The sequence below is a fragment of the Anomalospiza imberbis genome, chromosome 11, assembly GCF_031753505.1.
Source record: "Anomalospiza imberbis isolate Cuckoo-Finch-1a 21T00152 chromosome 11, ASM3175350v1, whole genome shotgun sequence".
NCBI lineage: Eukaryota > Metazoa > Chordata > Aves > Passeriformes > Viduidae > Anomalospiza > Anomalospiza imberbis.
Window position 1 is genome coordinate 13,682,725 of NC_089691.1, and position 20,354 is coordinate 13,703,078.

A 20,354-nucleotide genomic window follows, 5' to 3' on the forward strand; every position below is an offset into this window, starting at 1 on the left:
GTCCTTCTTTCTCTGTTTTATTTCCAGTTATACTTCTACATATCTGCATCTTTAAAAAACACTTATTTGACTCTTAATAGTAAAACTGGCAAAGGACAGAGTAAAGCCAGGAAAATTATTTCAGCCTGACAGGAAAGTTGAGGTTGCTTAGTCAGCTAAGCATGTATTATTAACAAAGTTCTATAGCTCATAAAGAATGTGGGAAGCAATTAGGGTTACTGCATTTGTGAAAGAAATCACTCAGGATTTTTGGGAGTCACGATACAAACAGTCTCCAAACCCAAGTATTCTTATATGACTCTGCAGGAGAACAAGGTCTGCTAACCATACTGTTCTGTGTAGTGTCAGGAAATCTATAAAGACTGTGCCCATACTTGAGGGAAAACGGCTGGATTTAAATGTTCACGAAGAACATATGACAGAATAAAGCTCTGGCACATGATCTACCCATCATCAGGGCAGGCTGATTCAACCATAAGATAATTTGTATATTCAAAGAACTAAAAGGGAGAGAAAGTTTTTTAAAAATACACCCTGTTCTGCTGGAAGAAGGGTGCAGCTGAATGCTCTGGCTTGAAAGTAAACTTGTTTTGAACAAACTCAGTTTAAGGAGTTAGGCTGAATATTTTAACAGAGAACTACCAGATGGGCAATTCATTATGGAAGTGGGGAATCCCTGCTGTATTTGATAACCATCACACTAGTTCCTCCAGCTCTTATGGAAGTTGAGTTTTCTACAGCTTTAGGAAAACCACTGCCATCTTAATAGAGATATCTTCAGTTTTTAAAATTGGAGCAGCAGCAACAGTGAACAGAGGTGAGTGTTACCTTCCATACAAAGCACGATAAAATAAGTTGGGATTCTTCCACCTGAAAAACAATAAATGACAGTTATCTTCAATTCCTGAATCACCTGGAAAGTTTAGAGGGGGAGCAGCCTTTTTTTTCCTCCTTTTCCATTAGAAGTATGAATAGGTGTTGCATGGGGACAGCATGGAGTAAGCTTAAAACCAAGTAACAACTTAGTCCTTGATGTGTGCAGTTAACCTGGGAAGCTTCTTGCCACAGGATGTTTGTGAATGCCAAATATCTGTGTGTATGTGAGGACATGGGGCAGATCTGTAGAAGAAGGAGCTATTGAAGGTTACCAAATGCATAGAAACCACCTTTATTCCAAGAAGTCCCAGAGCTGCTCATTGTTGAAGCCTGGGAGAGAGTATTCAGGGAGGTAAAGTTCTAGTATGGGTTTGCTTCAGTCTGATGTTTCAGGCCAGAGCCAGACAAGTGCAGCCTGGTTTGTCAGCATGGGGTGGGAGGGGGGATGCTAATAAAACTGGTAAAAAAAGAGTCTGGCACAGCTTGTGTTCTAGGTTGCTTCTGTGCTGCTTGTCATGTACAGCATGCACCTCTTGCTTGCTGAAGGCACTGCCTTGGGCTGCTGGAGTCTGCAGGCTGTTGACTTGAATTTGAAGAGTGGCGGAGAGTGTATGTCTAGAAACTGCACAGGTAGGAAAAGTGAAGATGAATATTGTGAGTAGAGAAGCCGACTTTCCCCTTTTCTCTGTGGCAAATGCTGTTCCTGCTATTATGGGGTGGTAGGTTTTATTGAGATACAGAGAATGCCTTACTGCTGGTAGCCTACATCTTATTTGTCTTAATTTCTCTCCTTTGAAAGGGTGTTTCTTGCTTCATAATGGACTCTAACTTAATTTGATCTAAAATGGGTGATAAGCTGATGCAGGAACAGTAAAACCTCTGTTCCAAAGCTTTTTCAAGCTAAAAATGTAATGGCCTACGTGAGGTTCATACTCTTCAGAAGTACTCAAAACACTGGTCCTATTTTAGGTCCTGTCTAAACATTTAAAAATAACTCAAAAACAGGGCTCTCTCCTAGATGCTTCACCCTTGAAAGCCAGCTCTTGCAGTTGATTTTAGATGTTTACCCAAATGTGCAGAGGGCACAGTACAGAACAGCCCTAGTTGTTCCTTTGAACTTTTAATTTCAGAAGGAAGAGAACAACATCAGGCTATCTGTTATTTTGTCTCCAGAGACATGGTCTCTGCTGTTTTGAGTTTTGGGGGTGGGAGGATTAAAACTTTATGTTGACTAACTTTGCTTCTGCAATCCCTGGGGAACAGCTATGCAGAGCTGACCGGTAGCGGAACTATGGTGCTGTGTATTCTTGGAGGCAGGCTCTTATGACTGCAAACTGAGTTGGTGTGTTTTGGGAAGCTACAGCCCCTCTCCAAGGATACAGAAACAGTCTTGTGTGCATATCGTGTTCTGTAGTGAGCATTACTCCATGGAGTGGCTGAGGAGTTGCATGTTCAGATTATAGCTGTGGGGAATACAGACAGGCCTGGAGCTGAGGGAGAATCCAGGTGGAGGGGACTGAATTCCTTTCCTGTTGATTGCTCCCCCTTTATCTTGATTTAGTCAACTCTGATGCAGGGAGAAGTTTCTATCCCAAACCCTAAGTCTCATCATTGCAGAGTAGCAATGTGCTCAGTTGTTACCCCATTTACACAGTATCTTTCCTGGTTTGTTCTCAGTTTCTCAGTTATTGTTTTCATCAGTAGCTTGGCTCAAGCAGTGATTCTCTCTCAGCTTGCTCCTGTGTGTGGTGGACCTGTCTGCCATTCTCCAGATAGTCTGTTCAGATTAGTTTTAGTTTGATCCCATCTTTAGCCAGTATGATCTTTTCTATTCCTAGCTGATCCATGATTTTAACTAGTGTATTTCCCACTAAGCCCTGAGAAGATTTAAACTAAAACTTACATGATGCTAAATTTGTGTGAGCCCCACCATGGACTCCTGGGTTGATGTTAGGTGGCTGATTGCTCAGTTTGATCCATGTGTAAGTCTGGGCAGTGCTGTCTGAGCCCCACTTTGGTGGGGGTTTGATTAGTTAGCTATGCGTGGCAGAGTACACTGTTTCCTTTCCCAGAGGAAGGCACAGTTCCTGCCATGTGTGTGGACTAGGCAGCTTAAAATAACAGAGGAGGGCTGCCTGGAACTGGGACAGTCTGCAAACAGAAGTGTGATGACCACAGGCTACGGTTTATCCTTCTAGCACAGATGTGCATACTTCTCCCTTGTTTCCTTACCAGTCTCTCTCTTCTGTCTAGCTGCTCCTTCTAGCAGAGGAGCAGCCATTCAGCTATAGAACTCAGTGCAGATCCTAACAAACTACTGTAAATCTGGTTTTCCTGTCTCCTGGGCACTTTTTTGCCCAGGGGTGACCCTGGCAGGCAGCATAGTCTTGAAATGCCAACAGTCAGCCAGTTATACTGGCTGAAATTCCTGCTCATAGCAGTTTGCATTTCAGATTGGCACTGCAGACCTGTTTAGTGCATCTCTACAGCCCTAGGGTGAAGGTCTGGGCTTCCCTGAAAGGGGAAAGGATGAGCCAGTCAGTCCTGCTCCGCCAGTGGCTGTCAGACTGTGCAGGTGGGAGGGTAGCAAACCAGATGAAGTCTCAACCAAAAGGTCTTTAAGATTCATGGCTCTCATGAGCGAGTAGCTGGTTCTGAACCTTCATTCCTCTAGGACAGCACCAAAGAAGTTTTCTCAGCCCTGAACCAGGAGCTCAAATATTTTGCCAGAAAAAGTTAGGATCTCCTTAATCTGAGTGAACAGAAAGTCATGTTTGTAAAGCCACCTGAAGGTATAAAATTTCTTATATTTTTTCTTGTTACACAATTCCTTGTTCTGGATAAGACATGACTAGATGTCTGCATGTTAACAAAATAACTGGAGAACTGTTGCTCCACACGGTTTATTTCTCTAAGTACCAAATCCTGCAGGGTTCCAGCTTCTGCTTCCTTTGCCACTTTTTTCCTGTTGCTTATTTTCACTCCTTCAGGCTGTGGACCCACTGTGGTGTGGAGAGCATTGCCTGATGGCCTGTGCTCAGCAATAGTTCTCTCACCCCTCTCTATATGCAGTCTGGTGCTCTGAATTTTATCCTTGAAACAAGAACTTGCCAGTGTGGGCAGTGTCTGGCATGGAAGGCTGTGATTGTGCAGTAGAAGAATAAGGCTGCATGGCTGCTGCCAGCCTGTGACTCCTCAGCCATGTGCACCTTGAATGCCCTTCATGAATGGTTCCTGGGCCACCATTCCATGTTGGACTCCATTTGAAAGCACTGAATATCCAGCCTGCATGGGACAGTCTTTGCTCAGAGCTGTTGAGACTGGGGTGAAGTTGATCCTGGCTCTTAGGTCTGCACCCAACCTGTTCAGCCTTCTGCAGTAGTGTGGTGAGAGCTGTTGTTCCTGAGATGTGTTATGTAGGTGTGAAGCTAGGGAAGGTCCCCAGGCTTTGTGAACAGCATGGTGTATTGTTATCTGTTACTGGCTTTATGAAGGCCTTGGCATTGCCTTCCTGAGGTGGAAGAAAATGTCTGGTCACCTCAGTTTGGATCATTATGTAACAAACCTGTCTAACCTAATTGCCAGACTATTGAGCCTAGTAGTTCACAGCTGATGACTGAGAACCTTCCAGGCTGAGGCACTAATTCATGGAAGATAATTGATCAAAGTGTCATTTCTGATAATGCTTTAACATAACTTGAGTAATACAAGGTAGAATATACCTCATCTTGGTTTGAAGGCAAACCACCAGCAGATTGTGGTAGTGATGTGGAGTTCTGTTTATTCTGCTGTCTCTTCTGGGTGGGAGGGGATAGGTACTACTCATGTGGCTGCATTGCATTAAATGTATTTGCATGTTACTGCCTGTATTCATGGCTACAGCCAGAACTGCTGACACTCTTGGAGTGAGAGGGGAAGACTGAAATTGCTGTCAGGATGTATGGTTCTCCAGAAGATTAGGGGAGGGCAGAAAAGTGAATTTTATTTGAAATGAAGGAAAACACCAAGAAGAATTCTTCCTGTCCACCCAGGGCACACTAGTTCTTTATAGATCTATTGTGGTACTAAATCTGAGACATAAGGATGTCAAGAAAATTTCTTTAACAGAACAAAGCACCCTGCACTTCTCAATGACTGCAGAGCAAAATGATTTATTCAAGACAGGCTACAGTGCTTAACACTTCTCATTTGCATCTTGACAACTGGATGGTGGAGCTCGGAATGTGATCCTTGTATGTCTGCCTGTGGTCTGTACCACTGCTGGCATGAACTCCTTCTGTGGTCCGCCTCTGTTCTCCCTTCCACTGTGCAAACCTGCAGGGCTGATGCTGGCATGGAGACCATGAGGTTTCCTCTTGGAGTGAAAGTGTAGAACTGGTGCTTTTTCACAAGAGTTTCATAAGATGTTTGAAGCTTCTTTCCTCTCTTGCTGGGTTACTCCAAGGCCAGGCTGGATGCAAAAGAATTTGCCTTGGGGGTGTGGCCTTTGCCTCTGAGAGCTTGGTTAGGGGTCGCAGTCCTGTCCTCTGGGAAGCGTGTGCTGGTTGCAGAGATCTTCTCTCTCCCTTCTGCAGGGCATCCTGCCAAGGAAAACAGACTCTAAGGCAGAAGTGATTACATTGAGATCGTGTGCTGTCCTGGCTGTTTCTGGATGAAGCAGCTGGGCATTTCTGCTTTATAGAAATTGACACAAAACAGCTATGGCAGAGCAGGATTCTGGCTTTTGTAGCTGGTGGAGCCAAAGCTGAGAACAGGAGGATCCTGGCTGAGGCTGGGAGAGGTGCCCCTAATGACAGGGAGGCCAGTGTGGTTGGGAAGGTGTGCCTTGTTTGAGGTGGAGGCTGGTAAAATATGAATCACATCTGTTTGAAGTAGCGATGAAATCCCAGATGAAGGTTTTCTGTAATACCTGGCCAAACAGTCTGGTGTGCTCCAGCTTTCCTTTCTCTCTGGTTAGAACGGATGGTCCTGACCTACTTTTAGCAATCGTGGTTCTGCTGGGAGCTGCCCAAGGCTTGGCTGTTCCGACGGTACACACGGATCCGCTGTGTTCGCTCTGAGCGAGGAGTTTCCATCAAATGCTTGGCAGACAGGGAAGAGCTGTTCCCAAAAGAGGGACTTTGGGTGCTCTTAACTCGAGTCTGCCACTTCTGTGCTCTGTGGCTCTGGCCCTGGGTTTGCTTTCCCATGGTGTGCATTAACTTTTGTGTTGCGCTGTCAGGATTTAGTTAGATGGTATCTAAATGTTAACATGAGAGATACTGCCTTCAGAAACAGCCAGGGAGGTTAGGCTTCCAGCCTTCTAAATGCCTGATTAGGCAGGGCAGGAGTACATTCTTAATATTTAAAAATAAATAAAGTCTATAAATGTACCATAAAATAGAAGCTTAAATAGAATATCATCCTGGGGCAAATTGCAATGCTCTGTGTAGCTCAGTGTCCTGCCTTTGACAAGATCCAGAAGCAGATGCTTAATGAGAATTGTAAGAAACGGGGCATGTATAATGTGTTGGGTTTGTTTTGGTTTTTTTTTTTTTTTTTCATTCTCCTCCCCGTCCATTTGCCTCCTAGCTTATGACCATCATCAGTTCGGGGCCCTGCTTGGTGCAAGGAGTTGTATCTCATCATCTGATCTTGACTATATCTATTCTCCATTAATTTATATAATCCCTCTTCTCACTTGTTTATGTTTCTGGTCTCCATGACATCCTACAGCAGTGAGCTCTACAACTTAATTATGCATTTTAAATGTTGTTTGAAATATTCTACATCCAGTGGCAATGTGCCTGAGCAGACTTAGGAAGGTTGTCTGTAACTGTGGTGAGTGCTCTCTTGTTTCTGCATTGTAAAATTTGATAGTATAACCATATAACTCCATGGATAACTCCATGTTTTTCATTTTGACACTGTCATGTTTCAGAGCTCTTGACTTTTCCTTATCTTCCTCGTGGTTGTTTCTTTGTCTGTCCAAAGTCCTACTCTGCTCGATTGCTCCTTATATGGAATCTGCTCCATTCTTCTGGTCATCTTTGTTGTCCCTTTTGTTATTGTCTCCTTTTTCAGATGTGGGAATCAGAACTGCCTTCAGCATTTGACAGCATAATGGGGGATACGTGTTTTCTTTCCTAATTACCCCACAGGCTGTATTTGCCTTTTTGCTTGATACTCAATACTGAACTGACCTATGAGGTTTTCAAAGTTTTTCTGAGTGGTAAGAGCTAGTTTTGATCCTGTTGTGTTTATGTACTTAGAATATTTTTCGTTGGTTTTGGTATTTATTGACATTCTGAGATATTGTGTAGTTACTTTAAAGTGCTTGAGTTCTCTTTTTACAGTCTTCTCTGAATTTGATTGTGATTGCTATTTTTTTTTTAATAAAATTTGCCACTTCTAGATGTACTCCTCTTCTCAGATCTTATGTGAACATACTGAACAGTGCAGAATGCAGAATAAATTCTTGACATATCTCACTGATAACCCACATCTGACAGGGAAACACCTGTCTTTTAACTACTTATTAAATCATGATAGGGACTGTGACTTTAATTCTACAATAGCTTAACTTTTTTTTTCAAGAGTCTTAGTTGACAGTTCTTTGAAAATCAACTTAGTTAATGTCAACCAGATTAAAAATTGTCTCTTGGATCTCTGTTAAACAGAAATGGGAACTCTACACTTGGAATTTCCTGGGTGCTGCAGAGTTTTCTCTGTGCTCCACATACTCATCTATAGTTTGGGCAACAATTGGCTTCCTGAACTCATGCAAACAAATTTGTTTTTATGTGGAGTGATGGTCTTAGATTTATGTAGATTATCATAGAAACAGAGAATTTGCTCAGCAGAGCCAATTGGATGGCTAACTTCAGTGAACCTTGCTTTCCTAGCAGGGTTTTATTACAGCTGTAAACCTGTCTAGGCTCTTTGGATATACTCTAAGAGAATGGGATTTTTTTCCTAACTAGTTTTTTTGTTTGTTTTTTTTTTTTCCTAATTGAAAGAATATTTAATACTGCTGGTATTTGTCCACATGCAAGTGTAACATGTGATATGGCAGCTAGAAGATCAAAGGGTTCTTGTTTGGGTAAATGGAGAACTGGTGGGTTCAAACGGGGGAAGATAACATTTGAGGGCAGTGTCAGCCAAAGGAGTGGCCTGTCTGGGTCAGGTCCTGTCAAAAGAGAATGCTTATCCAGGTCAGGTAGCTAAAAAAGTAGGGTGTTGACTAATTGGGAAGAGCTCAGAGAGCTACTAGGAAAATTAAGTATTTCTGGCTGAAGAAGCTCAGACCACTTAATGTATCTATCCAAAGGATTACACGTGGACGCAATCTGTGATTTGGGAAAGCTCAAAGCTGGCAGGATGTGTAAGGGAAGGATTGCATTATGCTTGTCTGCCCTTCGTCTACTTCTTAGGCATCTATTATTGTCTGCTGCTGCAGCTAGGGTTTCTGTGTAGGTGGACCTCTGTCGGACTTAGAATAGCTGTCTTTATCTTCTTGCCCAAGGAGGATTAAGAAGGAGGATTAGTTTTCAAACTGTTCATGCAAAAAGTGACTAGAAGCTGCTTTGAGTTGGAAGATTTTGTGACAAGCAAAGTTAGACAATATGAGAAGGCATTTTACTTGGGGTAGAGAACCCTCAGGCATCAGCTTGCTGGGTTAAGGTGGTAATTTCTATAATTTGGGAGCCCTAAGAATAAATCCTGGTATCATGAGGAGACTTTAGTCAGGAGTTTATGGGCTAGAAGGGATATTTAGTGGTGTTCTGTGGTTTGATTACACAGAAAGTTGGAGCAGATCCTAAAGGACTTTAATATTCAAGTGTGTAACACCGGCAGAAAGTTATCTTTTGGTTGTGTTAAGATGCTGTGAAACTAACAGCTGGCTTGATTTCCCCTTTTAAAAATGCACATGCAACATGGTCTTGAGGTCACATTGAGTTAGTGCTTGAGAGGATGGTAAAATGGAAAAGTCAACCCTCGATTTGCAATGATAGAGTATATATGAAGAAAGCTTCTTCAACAATAAGCATCTTGTGGTTACTTTATATTCCTTTTAAATGTTTGTGTAATTTGTCTTGGTTTGTAAAAAGTTCACTATTTAACATTGTATTAATCATTAACACTTCATAAACCAGTTGTACTGGAAGCTTATTGTTTATAACACATTTTCATCAATGCAAGGATAAAGTTAGGTTGTGCTATAGCTGTTTAGAGGAAATACCTGTTCGCTACCATCCATTAATTCCCGTACGGCTGAAATTAATATTTAAGTAGCCCCAGAGATGTAGAAGCACTTTCTGCAGTTTTTCCAAAGAGCAATGCACAAGCATTATTGAAGTGACAATATTTTGTGAAACATTCTTTCACTATAACTTCAACCCCCATCCAGAAAGGTAACTTGTAATGTTCAGCAATAACTATCAAGGGTTTAGAAAACATAATTTTCCCAAGTATTTATCTAAGAATGCTGTTAATTCTGTAGTACAGAATTTCTGCCACCTTGCCGTTTCATATTTGATACTGTCTTTAAGGGTTTGGGGTTTTTTTCTAAGTTTCTAAGTTTTTCTATTTAGACCTCAGCTTTGGTGTTATTCACATCTGGTATAACAGACCTCCCTTGTCTGTGCCAGTTCTGCTCTGACAGGGTTGCTTGAACTTGGGGTTCTCCTTGGGGTCAATTTTACTTGGAAAACAGTGGTTTGTGTTCATCTCTGCTGAAGCTTTTTGCTGCAAGTCTTCTTGAACAACAGAGCAGGGAACTGGCCTGGTAGTAGTAAATAAGACTCAAAGAAGATTTATTTATTTAATGGGAATGCCATCTTTCACAGCAGAAAACAGCAAGTCTCTGTTGAGCATATGAAGCTTAGAAAGGGGCTATAATTCAGGGCTTTTGTGCAGAAAACATAGCAGTGGTCATCTCCTGCTGCTGGGCCATTTGAATGTGCTGGAGCACATGGTCGTTGTGCAGCTGGAAGAACGGTGCTTTTAATTTTTAAGTCTTTTAGTGCTCACACTGTGGGTTGGCTCTGCAAATGATAAGGTGGAAATTGCAGGTGCAGATTTCAGAGACATAGGTTTTTTTTCCAAGGCTAATTTTGCTGGGTTTGGTGGTGAGCATGAAATCTAGCCTAGAAGTTGGAACATTAACTGACCTCTCTGTGTTTGGAGGATAGAATGTGGTATTAGGGAAATAATCTGGGAGGATTGGAATAATCTCTATGTGTTGATATGCTGTTAATATGTGCCCAAATGAGTTCTGAGTTTGTTTCTTTTATTAAATAAGCAAAGTTTCTCAGAGGGATACGTGAGGTCAGAGAGGTGAAAATAGTGCTACAGAAAACATGGTCTTACTTCAAATTTTAAGTAACACAATAGTGCCATTGCTTTAACATTACTGGTTGTAGTTACGTGGCTGTGATATAAATATTCTGTGGCAGAACTGACTAATCCTCCAGCCCTTCTGTTGTGATCCAGATTAAATAAATGAAACTCAGCAGTATTATTTGGATATTAATATTTTACAGTGAGTTAGAGGCAATGTTCAGAGTATTGTCTGGAACATTTTCCTGTTTAATGGGAATTCATCAAAAAATGCAATATTTAAAATGAATCTTTAAACCTTGGCAATTGCATTCGGAATTAATTAAAGGCTACACACTTTTGGTGCAATCTGTCTGCAACAGCTGTGTTATACACAAGCAGTGAGCACAGGAAGCAGAATGGTTCAGTAAATCCATAAAGAGCTCTGTAGTGTAGCCTGTCATGAAACCATCAGATTTAAATGTAGGTTATCCTCCTCCTTCCTGTCTTCCCGGAGAGGTTGTCATGGGCTTAACTGAAAGGCAGGCATAAAAAGGCAGTGATGCCTGTGCTTGAGAAACAACTTGGAAAATGGAATCAAAACACACTGCTGGCTATTTTTTTTCCTCTCTGTTCTCATGTAGGGTGCAAATGCTTCTAGCTACTGATAGCTACACAGTCATGCTCATTTCTAATGTATGTTTGCTCACCTATCAATAAATACAAGTTCATTTGCTAATGGGTCTTTAGCAAAGAGCACTATATTCACTGTTTATCCATTGTGCAGGGTGATTAGAACCAGCCTGCAGAACATGCTGTACTACCATTCTGTTTTGTTTTCTGTTCTCATAGAGTCATGAGGACCAGACAGTAGTTTCTTATCTGAATCACTTTTAAGGACTAGCTCTTCACAAAGTGACTTCCAGGGGGATACTGGGGACTGAAACAAGAGTAGCTATATGTTAGAGCCTTGACCACAGCAAGATCTGATTACGGTCTGCTGGAATGAAGGAATATTTGATTTTCCAACCTCTTTCCAGTAGAGGTGCTCCAATAGGTAAAATGCTTTCAGTGCAACATTTGTGCTAGGTTCAAATACAGATTGATGAGCTTGTAACAAGATCCACGTTGCTGGAGTAGTGTCATGTGAGCTGAAATACTGGTTAGTTCTGCCCTGGTGGTTGCCAGTGGGGCTCTGTGGGACACAGAGCAGAGTCTTGCAGCTTGTAGGCATAACCTCTAGCCAGAAAGCCACTGTTTCAGAATCCATAAATCCTGGACACACATGCCGATTTTACTTTATAAGTGCTGGCAGAGGAAGGTTGCATTAGCTCAAAAGAAGATTACAGATTCTTCAGAGTGGTGTAGTATAATGACGTCTTGTGATTCTCAGCTGCTTCCAGATCAAAGATTCTCTTCTCCATGTCATCGTTGCTGTTCACAACATAGTCAAGCTCCTGCTGTTGGATGGCCATTAGCCTATTGTTTTGTTTGCAGGCATTTTCAGCTTTGAAACTAAAGAGACTCCAGACAGTCGCACAACAAGCCATCGAGACATCTGCATGATGGCAGTGCAGAGGTACAGAGACAGTCGTGTGGTTAAGGGGTTCCTTAAATCAGGTTCTTTCCAATAGAAATTATGAAAAAGCATTAAAATAACTGACATGCTGGAGTTGGAGCAAGATCATTTCTGGTGATGTAAACCTGAAGGGATAGAGTCAAATTAGATCTCCTTCCTTCAGTCTGTGTGTATCTCCTTGCTGGGTTCTCCCACATAACGTGTCCCACATGATGAGGGTTTCTCTCAGGTGCTGCAATGCACTCACTTGTCACTCTGGAAAAGAGACTCCTGGGGATGTTCAGGGCTATTTGCCAGTCTGGGTGAAGCAGAGTGTGTTCATAGCTCTGAAGCAGAAAGCACTAAGTGTCCATTATCAGGGCAGACAAAAGCCCCAGTGTGCACGTAGCCTAAACACGGCGCTGGTGCAGTGTGAATCAGCGGCTGTGTGCGCTGGGGGAAAGCTGCCAGCCCAGAGCCAGCATTCCTGCGCCTGGGCATATCCTGACAGTGCTGCCTACTTACCTACAAGAACCGTGTGAAGTGGAGCTTTTCCAGAGCTTCACAAAGCCTATATTTAATAAAGTGTTGTTTTTATAATACCTTCCATCCGCTGGATTTCACAAGTAAACTAATCCTCTCAACTGGTCTTTAGGTAGAGCAAAGATGCCAGTTTTACTGACAAAGGAGCCGGAAAGCAGACTTCTGTGGGGTTTTTTTGCAATAGCAGGGGAGTAGAAGATGGATCCAGAGTCTTACAGCTATTGTTCTCAGCATTGCTACTGTGCTTTCTGCACATTGTGTGCTGGGCATTGTATAGAATGAATGTAAGACAGTTTATGGGTTGAGAAGTTTGTGACCTAAATTGGATAAGTCCTGCAGTAAATGCTGGAGTAGTTTACTCTTGAAAAGCTGCAGATCTTTTTCTACCTCTTTGCTTTAAGCACTTCTGAGCTAAAAGCACTTTCAGCTTACCCAGGAAGACCCAAGAGGGCTGATGCCCTAGGAGGAAAGTGATGATAGTTTTCTTAACTTTAACTACAAAATTAATATCACCCCTGAGGAGCTGAGTTGCCAAAATGAGCACAGCAGATTACAGAGCAGTTCTGGAGGAGATACTGTATTCATCAGCTCCACGGAGCCTCTGACCCAGCTTGGCAGCTGTGTAGCTCTGTGCAGCTTTGATACCCTGTCTGCAAGAGGGAGGGAGGGGTGGAAGGAAACAGACACAGCTGCATCACCACCTACTTCTCAATTTAAATGAGGTGGTACTCATAGTAAATTATTGAGTACTTGCAGCTGTTCCCCTTTCTCCATGGGGGAAGTGTTAATCTAAATGTTGCAGGTACTTATTACCCCATTTCCACCGCTGTGGGGTTCCCCATCTTGTCCTGAGCAATTGTTCCCATCCATGGCATGGCTTGAGTGGATCACAGTAGGTTTGAAAAGGAGTTGGTCTGAATGTCCTCTGGAGAGGAGCTGAACAGGTCTGGTGGTTCCCTGGGTCTGTCCAACACCCACCCTACCTGGACTTGCTTGCACTTTGAGACATGGGAAGGAATGGAGCATTGTCCACAAAACAGGCATGTTTAAATCACCTTTCAGTACTGGGAGAAGTGCTGTGGAGAAATGAGCACCAGTAAGAGACTTTTACCCCAGAGAGTGCAGTGACAGGTGAACAGATAAAGGTGATCTCCCCCTCACATGGCTGTGCTGTGTAACTTCCCAAGAAGATGGGATCCCACAGGGTCTGGCTTGACAGGACTGGGGGCAGACTGGTAGCCCCGGGGGGAGGCTAGGAGCTGATGTGACTGATATTCCAGAGGCTTAATCCTGGCACCCAGGTTCTGCTTGGGTGGGTGATGCTCAGTGCCAGAGATGGCATGGGAAGGTTTCTTTTGAAGCATGAGTGGAGCAGCCTTAGACCCACAAGAGGCTGTTGATAGTCATAAGTGATAACAAAGAAAGGGTTTAATTATGATATCTGGATCAAATACAGAGTGAAGGGCTTGTAAGTTTGCTCCAAATTGGATCTCAGCTACAGTTTATTTAAACGATGGTCCTGCAGGTTGTGTTTGTCTTAGACAGTGGTTTGTTTTACTGTGATGTTGCTCATTAACACCATATGCAATGTGCTGGCTCCTATAGAAATTTGGTCCTGTCCTGGAGAACTTCCAATACAGCATCATAGCTCAGCTGTGCAGGAGTCGAGTTAAATGTGGATTTTTCTGATGTTACAGGAGTAATGATCAGCTTCAATGTTACATTTACTTGCAGTATTGCAAGTAAATTTCTCCTGAGGATGCTGTGCCTGTCATCTTGGTGTGGATCTGACTGAATTAAATCTCTGATACTCCTGAAGGCCTCTTGCTGTGGGTGCTATTGAAGGATTTTGAGTGTTAATCTTTACTTCTGGCCCCAAGGAGTTATAACAGCCTTTCCTCTCTTGCAGAGTGTTTACCATGCCTCTGGGAACATTCCTCCTTCCTGTTCTCTGTTTCTTGGGAGCATCAATTCCACGGGGACTGCAGTATGTCACATTCTCACACAATGCTACAAAATTCCTCCACCTGTCCATGGACTTGGAGTCTGGGACCATTTACTTGGGGGCCACCAACTTTCTCTTTCAGCTGACATCTGACCTGCTGTTGGAGAACATGGTTCAGACTGGGCCAGTTCTGGACAGTAAGGATTGCCTCCCGCCAGTCTCAAAGCTGGAGTGCCCTCAGGCACACCACACTGACAATCACAACAAGCTGCTACTGGTGAACACTGTGCAGAAGGAGCTCATCGTGTGTGGCAGCGTCCACCAGGGAATCTGTGAGAAGAGGAGCCTGGCATCCATCGACCACGTCCTCTTCCGGCCAGAGAACCCTGGTGACACTCAGTACGTTGCTGCCAACGATCCCAATATCACCACTGTGGGACTCATCGCCTACTCGAAGGATGAGGTGCCCTTGCTGTTTGTGGGACGAGGGTACACTAGCCGAGGAGTGGGAGGAGGAATTCCTCCCATCACGACCCGGAATCTCAGGGCCCACGGAGGGGATGTTCAAGCAACAGACTCTCACTCCATTTTCTCCTATGAAGAAACAGCAAAACTGGCTGTGGGCCGGCTGTCAGAGTACAACCACCATTTCATTAAATCCTTCACTTACCACTCCAGTGTCTATTTCCTCTTCTACCGGCGGGACCTCAAATCGCAGTCGCGTGAGTACAAGACCTATATCTCACGCATCTGCCTGGATGACTCCCACTATTACTCGTATGTGGAGTTACCTCTGCTCTGCCAGAGCAAAGCCAATACATACAGCCTCCTGCAAGCAGCCTACGTCACCCGGCCAGGGAAGGAACTGGCCCAGGGGCAGCTGGACACTGAGGGGGAAGTGCTGTTCGCAGCTTTCTCTGCCTGGCAGGCTTCCTCTGGGAAACTGAGCGAGGAGTCTGCACTCTGTGTCTACACAATGGAGGAGGTGGATCGCCTGACCAACTGGACTAGGGATGTTTGCTACATGAGAGATGGGAAGTCAGAAGAAGGGACAGAAGTGGCGTATATTGAATATGATGTCAGTTCCAACTGTGTCCAGCTGCCAGCGGTAAGTGGCTTTGTGCTTTTGAGCAGTCTGCAGCGTGTTCTTGTGTTGTTCTGTGTTCCTGAAGTTATCTTGCTTACACAGATGGATGTTGAAATCTGGGTTAAAAGCCTTTGGGCTCAGTCTGTTGTGTCCCACATGGACAGGATTCCTTGCAGAGGGAGAGGATCTGTATGTGGCAGTGGGAAGAGCATCTGGTGTGACCTGGCCCCGAGGCCTGTCTTGTGGCAATACCAGGCAAGAGCACTGAAGCTGCTGTTCAAGTCGTTCTTTATCTGTGTCATCTCCTGGTCTGCACTGCAGGGAAGGAGAGGAGCATGTGTATGTGCTCTTGTGTGTTGGGAAGGGAATTTAAGGTGTGTGCTGGGTCCCTGTTGCTTATGATGAGGTGCGCCTCACAACAGCTTCCTGCAAGGGCACTCAGGAACAAAAAGGAACATTAGCAAAACCAAGTGTCAACAAAGAGTTGTTCAAAACCCTCCTGCATGCACTCCTGTGTAACAGGTTTTAAGTGACCCTGCTTTGGCAGAGGGATTGGACTAGATGGTCTCCAGAGCTCCCTTCCAACCTTAATAATTCTGTGATTCTGTGAAAATCCCAGTTTCCTGTAGACTGCTTTAGTCCTGCAGACTTTTGGGCACAAGAAGGACCTTCTCCTGACCTTGCTCTTTTTCTCCAGAGCTTTAAGAGGTGAAAATCCTTTAAGTTCAGCGACAGAAGCGTGATGGGATGTTGCAGGATACAAATGTGACCTAAAGCAGCTGTGACCCTGAATTCTCACCATCTGGCAGCCACACTGGCTGCAAAATCAGGGACAGTGATTCAAACACAGGGCAGCAGTGCTCTCCTGGATGCAGTGTCCTGGCATGAGGCTATGAGCGGCCTGTTTGCACCAAGGGTATTTCAGGTTCTTAGCAGAGCAATGTCGCATCTTCCTTCTACAGAACAGGCTGTCCAGAGAATTGCCTTTTCCCAGCCTGGTGCTGCAAAGAGCAAAGCATTACCACAGAGCTTTAGAAGTTTCTGGGGTTGGGTGTGTGGTTCAAAACCAGTCTTAAAATTATGGTTTTCCTTTCAGTAGCTAAAGCTGACTGTAGAGTACCTGTGGGACAAGGGAAAGGTAAAGAGCAGACTTGGAGCAGGATGAGTGTAAGGGTAGGAGGAGTATGTAAGAGTTGGGAAGAAGGAGACTGCCCAGCTTGATGTCCTGCTTCCACTGTATTTCTTAGGCATGCCCTGTGAGTCCTTTGACAGGCCACATGGAATGACTTGTCACAAGTGATTTTTAGGGGAGCTTAAGGGAGTTAAATGTTGAACAGGTATGAGCAGATGAATCCTTAATTTAAAATGATGTGAAGTACCCTTATACCATTTGATCCAATGGAGAAGTGGATGCACAGGGTGGGAGAAAAAGGCAGTCTCTGTCTGTGATTCCTGGTGCACGATCTCGGTGTCCCAGCTGGATGGTTTGGCTTGAGTGGGTTGACCATAGTGTGATGTCTTATTAACAAGTGTGTCCAGTGATATGTAAATGTCCTGACAAACCTGATCCGTCACCATTCAGAACACGGTAGCGGTTGTCGTTCAAATTGTGTCGAACATCTTGTAAAGGTCTGTGCCAGCTCCAGCCTGCTCCAGTCAGGGCTGAGTGGAAGGGGCTGTCAGGGGACATTTTATGCAGGAACAGTTTTAACTTGTTTTCAATGGTGGCAGCTTGTGCTGGATGTAAGGATAATGCTAATTAATTTCACATTTTTCTGCCTTCAAACCAACTAGTGCGTAAGGTATGCCCTTTTCCTTAGTTAGCTCTGCCTCCGGGATTCAGCCCAAAAAGGGAGGCTAAAATTGAGTTTTACAGTTCAATACAATCTCTTGAACTGGGGAAAAAAAATCCCAGCTTATTTTGATAAGAATTTCAGACCCAGTACATTTGTTCCATTTGCTGGAGATTCGTTAGTTACAAGATGCAGGAGGCTGTGTAGATGCTGTTTGTGACTTGATAAATTGGAAGTGTGAAACATGTTTCTACAAGGCTTGGGAAGGCTGCATGTCTTCTGTGGGTGTACTTTTCAAGGCATGTATCTTGTCCTTTTGTTTTTAGTCCTCTTCATGCATAGATATAGCTTGTCCTATTGTTGTTTCCTACCTGTGCAGATAGGATACACACAGCAGAATTCACAGCAGCAGCTGCTGCATTTCATTAAGACACTGGATGATTCCTCAAGTGCATTTTCTGCGACGTTGCCAAGATGTTATTCATTGCAAGCAATTCAAACAGCTTCTATGTAAATTTATATAAGTGCTTTATAGAGACAGCCCCCGCGAGGCCGCGGCTGGCCTGTGCCAGTGCTGGGAGAGCTTGCACAGGTCACATTGGTTTATGGTATATAAATATTGTGTGTGAGGTGACTTGCCCTTGGCATCACATAAAGGCAACAGCAGTGCTGAGCACGGCTGGCTTACAAATATTTCTGACTTGTATGTGGACTTTTTTAAAGCAGTCTTTGAAAAATCAGCCAGTAGTGAGGGCATTAGGCTCCAGAATTTGTACAAAGGTTGCAAAAGATATCTCAAATCCCATTCAAAATAAGCACTTAATGCTTTGGAGCATGGAATTTTGGCAGTGGCCAGCTTCCTAATAAATCTTATAGGAATTGGATGGCTGGAGAAATACAAATCTTTAAGTTACGAGAAGATGATGGAAGAAGCTTAAAAATCAAATGACAGGTGGTAAGAAAAATGCATACTACTAAAAATGAATTATATTTTAGAGGATGGTAAGAACAAGCAATCATTAAAAGCTATAACCTCCTCAGACTTTGTCAGAACCTTATACCAAGTGTGCAGAAAAAGAATTGAATTAGTATTTGAAAGGAAAACAGTAAAGCACTGGACTGAAAGCAGTGTGAGACTAACTGGCATGGTTTGTTAATGGAACTGCTGTCAAGCCTTGCTTCCCTGCTAAGATAGCAATGCATTTGAGAAGGGAACAGAGCTGAGCAGGTTAAATATATTTTACTGTGGGATTTCCATAGACCTTACCAAAAGCTGCCAATTGCTTCTAGGTTCTCCAGGAAGTAGTCAAGTATTTAAAAAACAAAGCCAACAACAACACAAACCACACTAAAGAAAAAAAAAAAAAAGAGAAATGGGAGGAGAGGGGAGAAAGGGCCAGGTTTTCCATGGGATCAGTGAGTGGAGATAAGCCCACACCTCAGGAATGCCATGATGTGCTGTTATCATGGATCTCTGACGGGGGCAGCTCCCTTGCCTGGTGCTGGTTGGTACCGCGCAGCCTGAGCTGCCAAATGCAAAGCCACAGACATCAGACAGAAGGAATATGTAACCCTGCTCACAAGGAGTCTAAATTGAACCATGTTGCCTGAGGCAAGAGAGAGAGCTGGAGTCAGTATGGACTGCACAGTTAATGTGCTGCTTCACGCTTAGCTTTGTCAGAGTAATTAGTAAGGGGCTGGAGAGGAGAGGGAAAACATTATCCATAATGGATTTTGTGATGAAAATATTGAATTTACACAAGACACATTGTCTGAAGACAAGCCACTGATCAATTAAAAATTGTGTTTTAGATATTAATTGTTGAGTGAACAATCATGCATTCAGTCTCCAAAAGGATACTGTAAAATTGAAATGGACGTGGAACAAGGCACCAAGAAAGATATAAAGCAACAGAGGAACTATCCTAGACAAGACTGAGTTTGTTACTTAGGAAAAAGATGAATCATAATGGGATATCTTTTCTCTGCACACAACAAATAGTAAATACGTTAGAATGCAGTAAGTGAAGGTTTGGTGGCACTGGGAGCGAGCTAACTGGAACAGAAGAATGACTGTTTCTGCACAGAGCAGTGGAGTTAATGTTCAGAACTCTCACAAGGCTTAGAAGGATTGAAGCAGTATGCAATGATGTCTCTGGTTCCTAAGTGCAGTTAGTTAGCTCTTTGGAGCAGGTTGTGTCCCACCCTGTGTTTATGTATGTCCTGATGCGCTGGGATTCTACTTCAGGCTTAGAATTTAACTTGTAGGTGTTACAGCAAGGCTATGCAAATTGCTTGAGGTGAAACTTGTCACATGGTGGCTTTGCACTGGAAACAGAAATTCTCTTCTTTTTCCTTTGTTCAGAAAAACACAATCTTCCCCAAAGCAGTATCATAGCAGTGTGTAACAGCAATGTTTTTTGGAGAACTTGAGGGAGTTTCAATGCATTTCATTACTGATGCTGAATGAACTGGCTGAAATGTCTGCAGGATTGTGTGAGGGTACAGACAACCAACATACCTAAACTAATTATTAAAATATGGATGGTTTTGCCCTCAGTAAAAAAAGCTTAGAGGGGTTAAAGCTAAATTCACTGCTGGAGAATTTGGGTAGAAGGGGGATGGTGGGAAGTGTTAAATGTAATAATGTAATTTGTACCCATTTTTGTGGTAATGATTTCCCTGTTCTTTTCACTCCTCCGAAAAGGACACCCTGTATGCCTACCCCTGTGGCTCTGACCACACTCCCAGCCCTATGGCCAGCTGGGTACCCTTGGAAGCAGCCCCGCTCCTGGAGAAAACCGAGGCCCGTCTGACAGCTGTGGCAGTGAGTGTGGAAGATGGCCACACCATCGCGTTTCTGGGAGACAGCAGAGGAAGGCTGCACAAGGTATGATCTGCATGCAGCAAAAAGGATAAAACTAACCAGGGATGCTCAAGTAGAAGGGGAAAAGGGCAGTTTTTCTTTTTCCTTGGGAAGTTGGGTTCCTACTAAAGATCGTTACTATCAGATGGTCTCTTCTCACCCTGTACTGCCTGTGGAAAATGTGAATGCCCCAGACGTGGTCACATTGCCTTTGGTTACATCTGCACTGAGCCAGCAGCAGGGCTGGTGCATCCTATGTGGTTTGCACAGGTATTTCTGGGCATGTGCTTCACGTGGCTGATGTCACTGCACAGAGGTTCTGGTGGGAGGTTAAAATCCTTGCACACAGCAGCACTTCCAGTTTGTTCCTATGGTAGAACATGTGT

The 20,354-nt window shown here is 43.7% G+C and overlaps 1 protein-coding gene across 4 annotated transcripts in view; it reads left to right on the forward strand.

The window, feature by feature from the left end:
• The window catches only part of PLXNB1 (plexin B1), a 77,425-nt gene that overhangs the window by 23,782 nt on the left and 33,289 nt on the right, over nucleotides 1-20,354 (forward strand). For all 4 annotated transcript variants that reach the window (XM_068201971.1, XM_068201974.1, XM_068201972.1 and 1 more), the window contains 2 exons: nucleotides 14,187-15,330; nucleotides 19,810-19,992. In XM_068201971.1, the coding sequence (XP_068058072.1) occupies nucleotides 14,197-15,330; nucleotides 19,810-19,992 (1,317 nt within the window). In that variant the 5' untranslated portion in view covers nucleotides 14,187-14,196. The remainder of the gene's footprint in view (nucleotides 1-14,186; nucleotides 15,331-19,809; nucleotides 19,993-20,354) is intronic.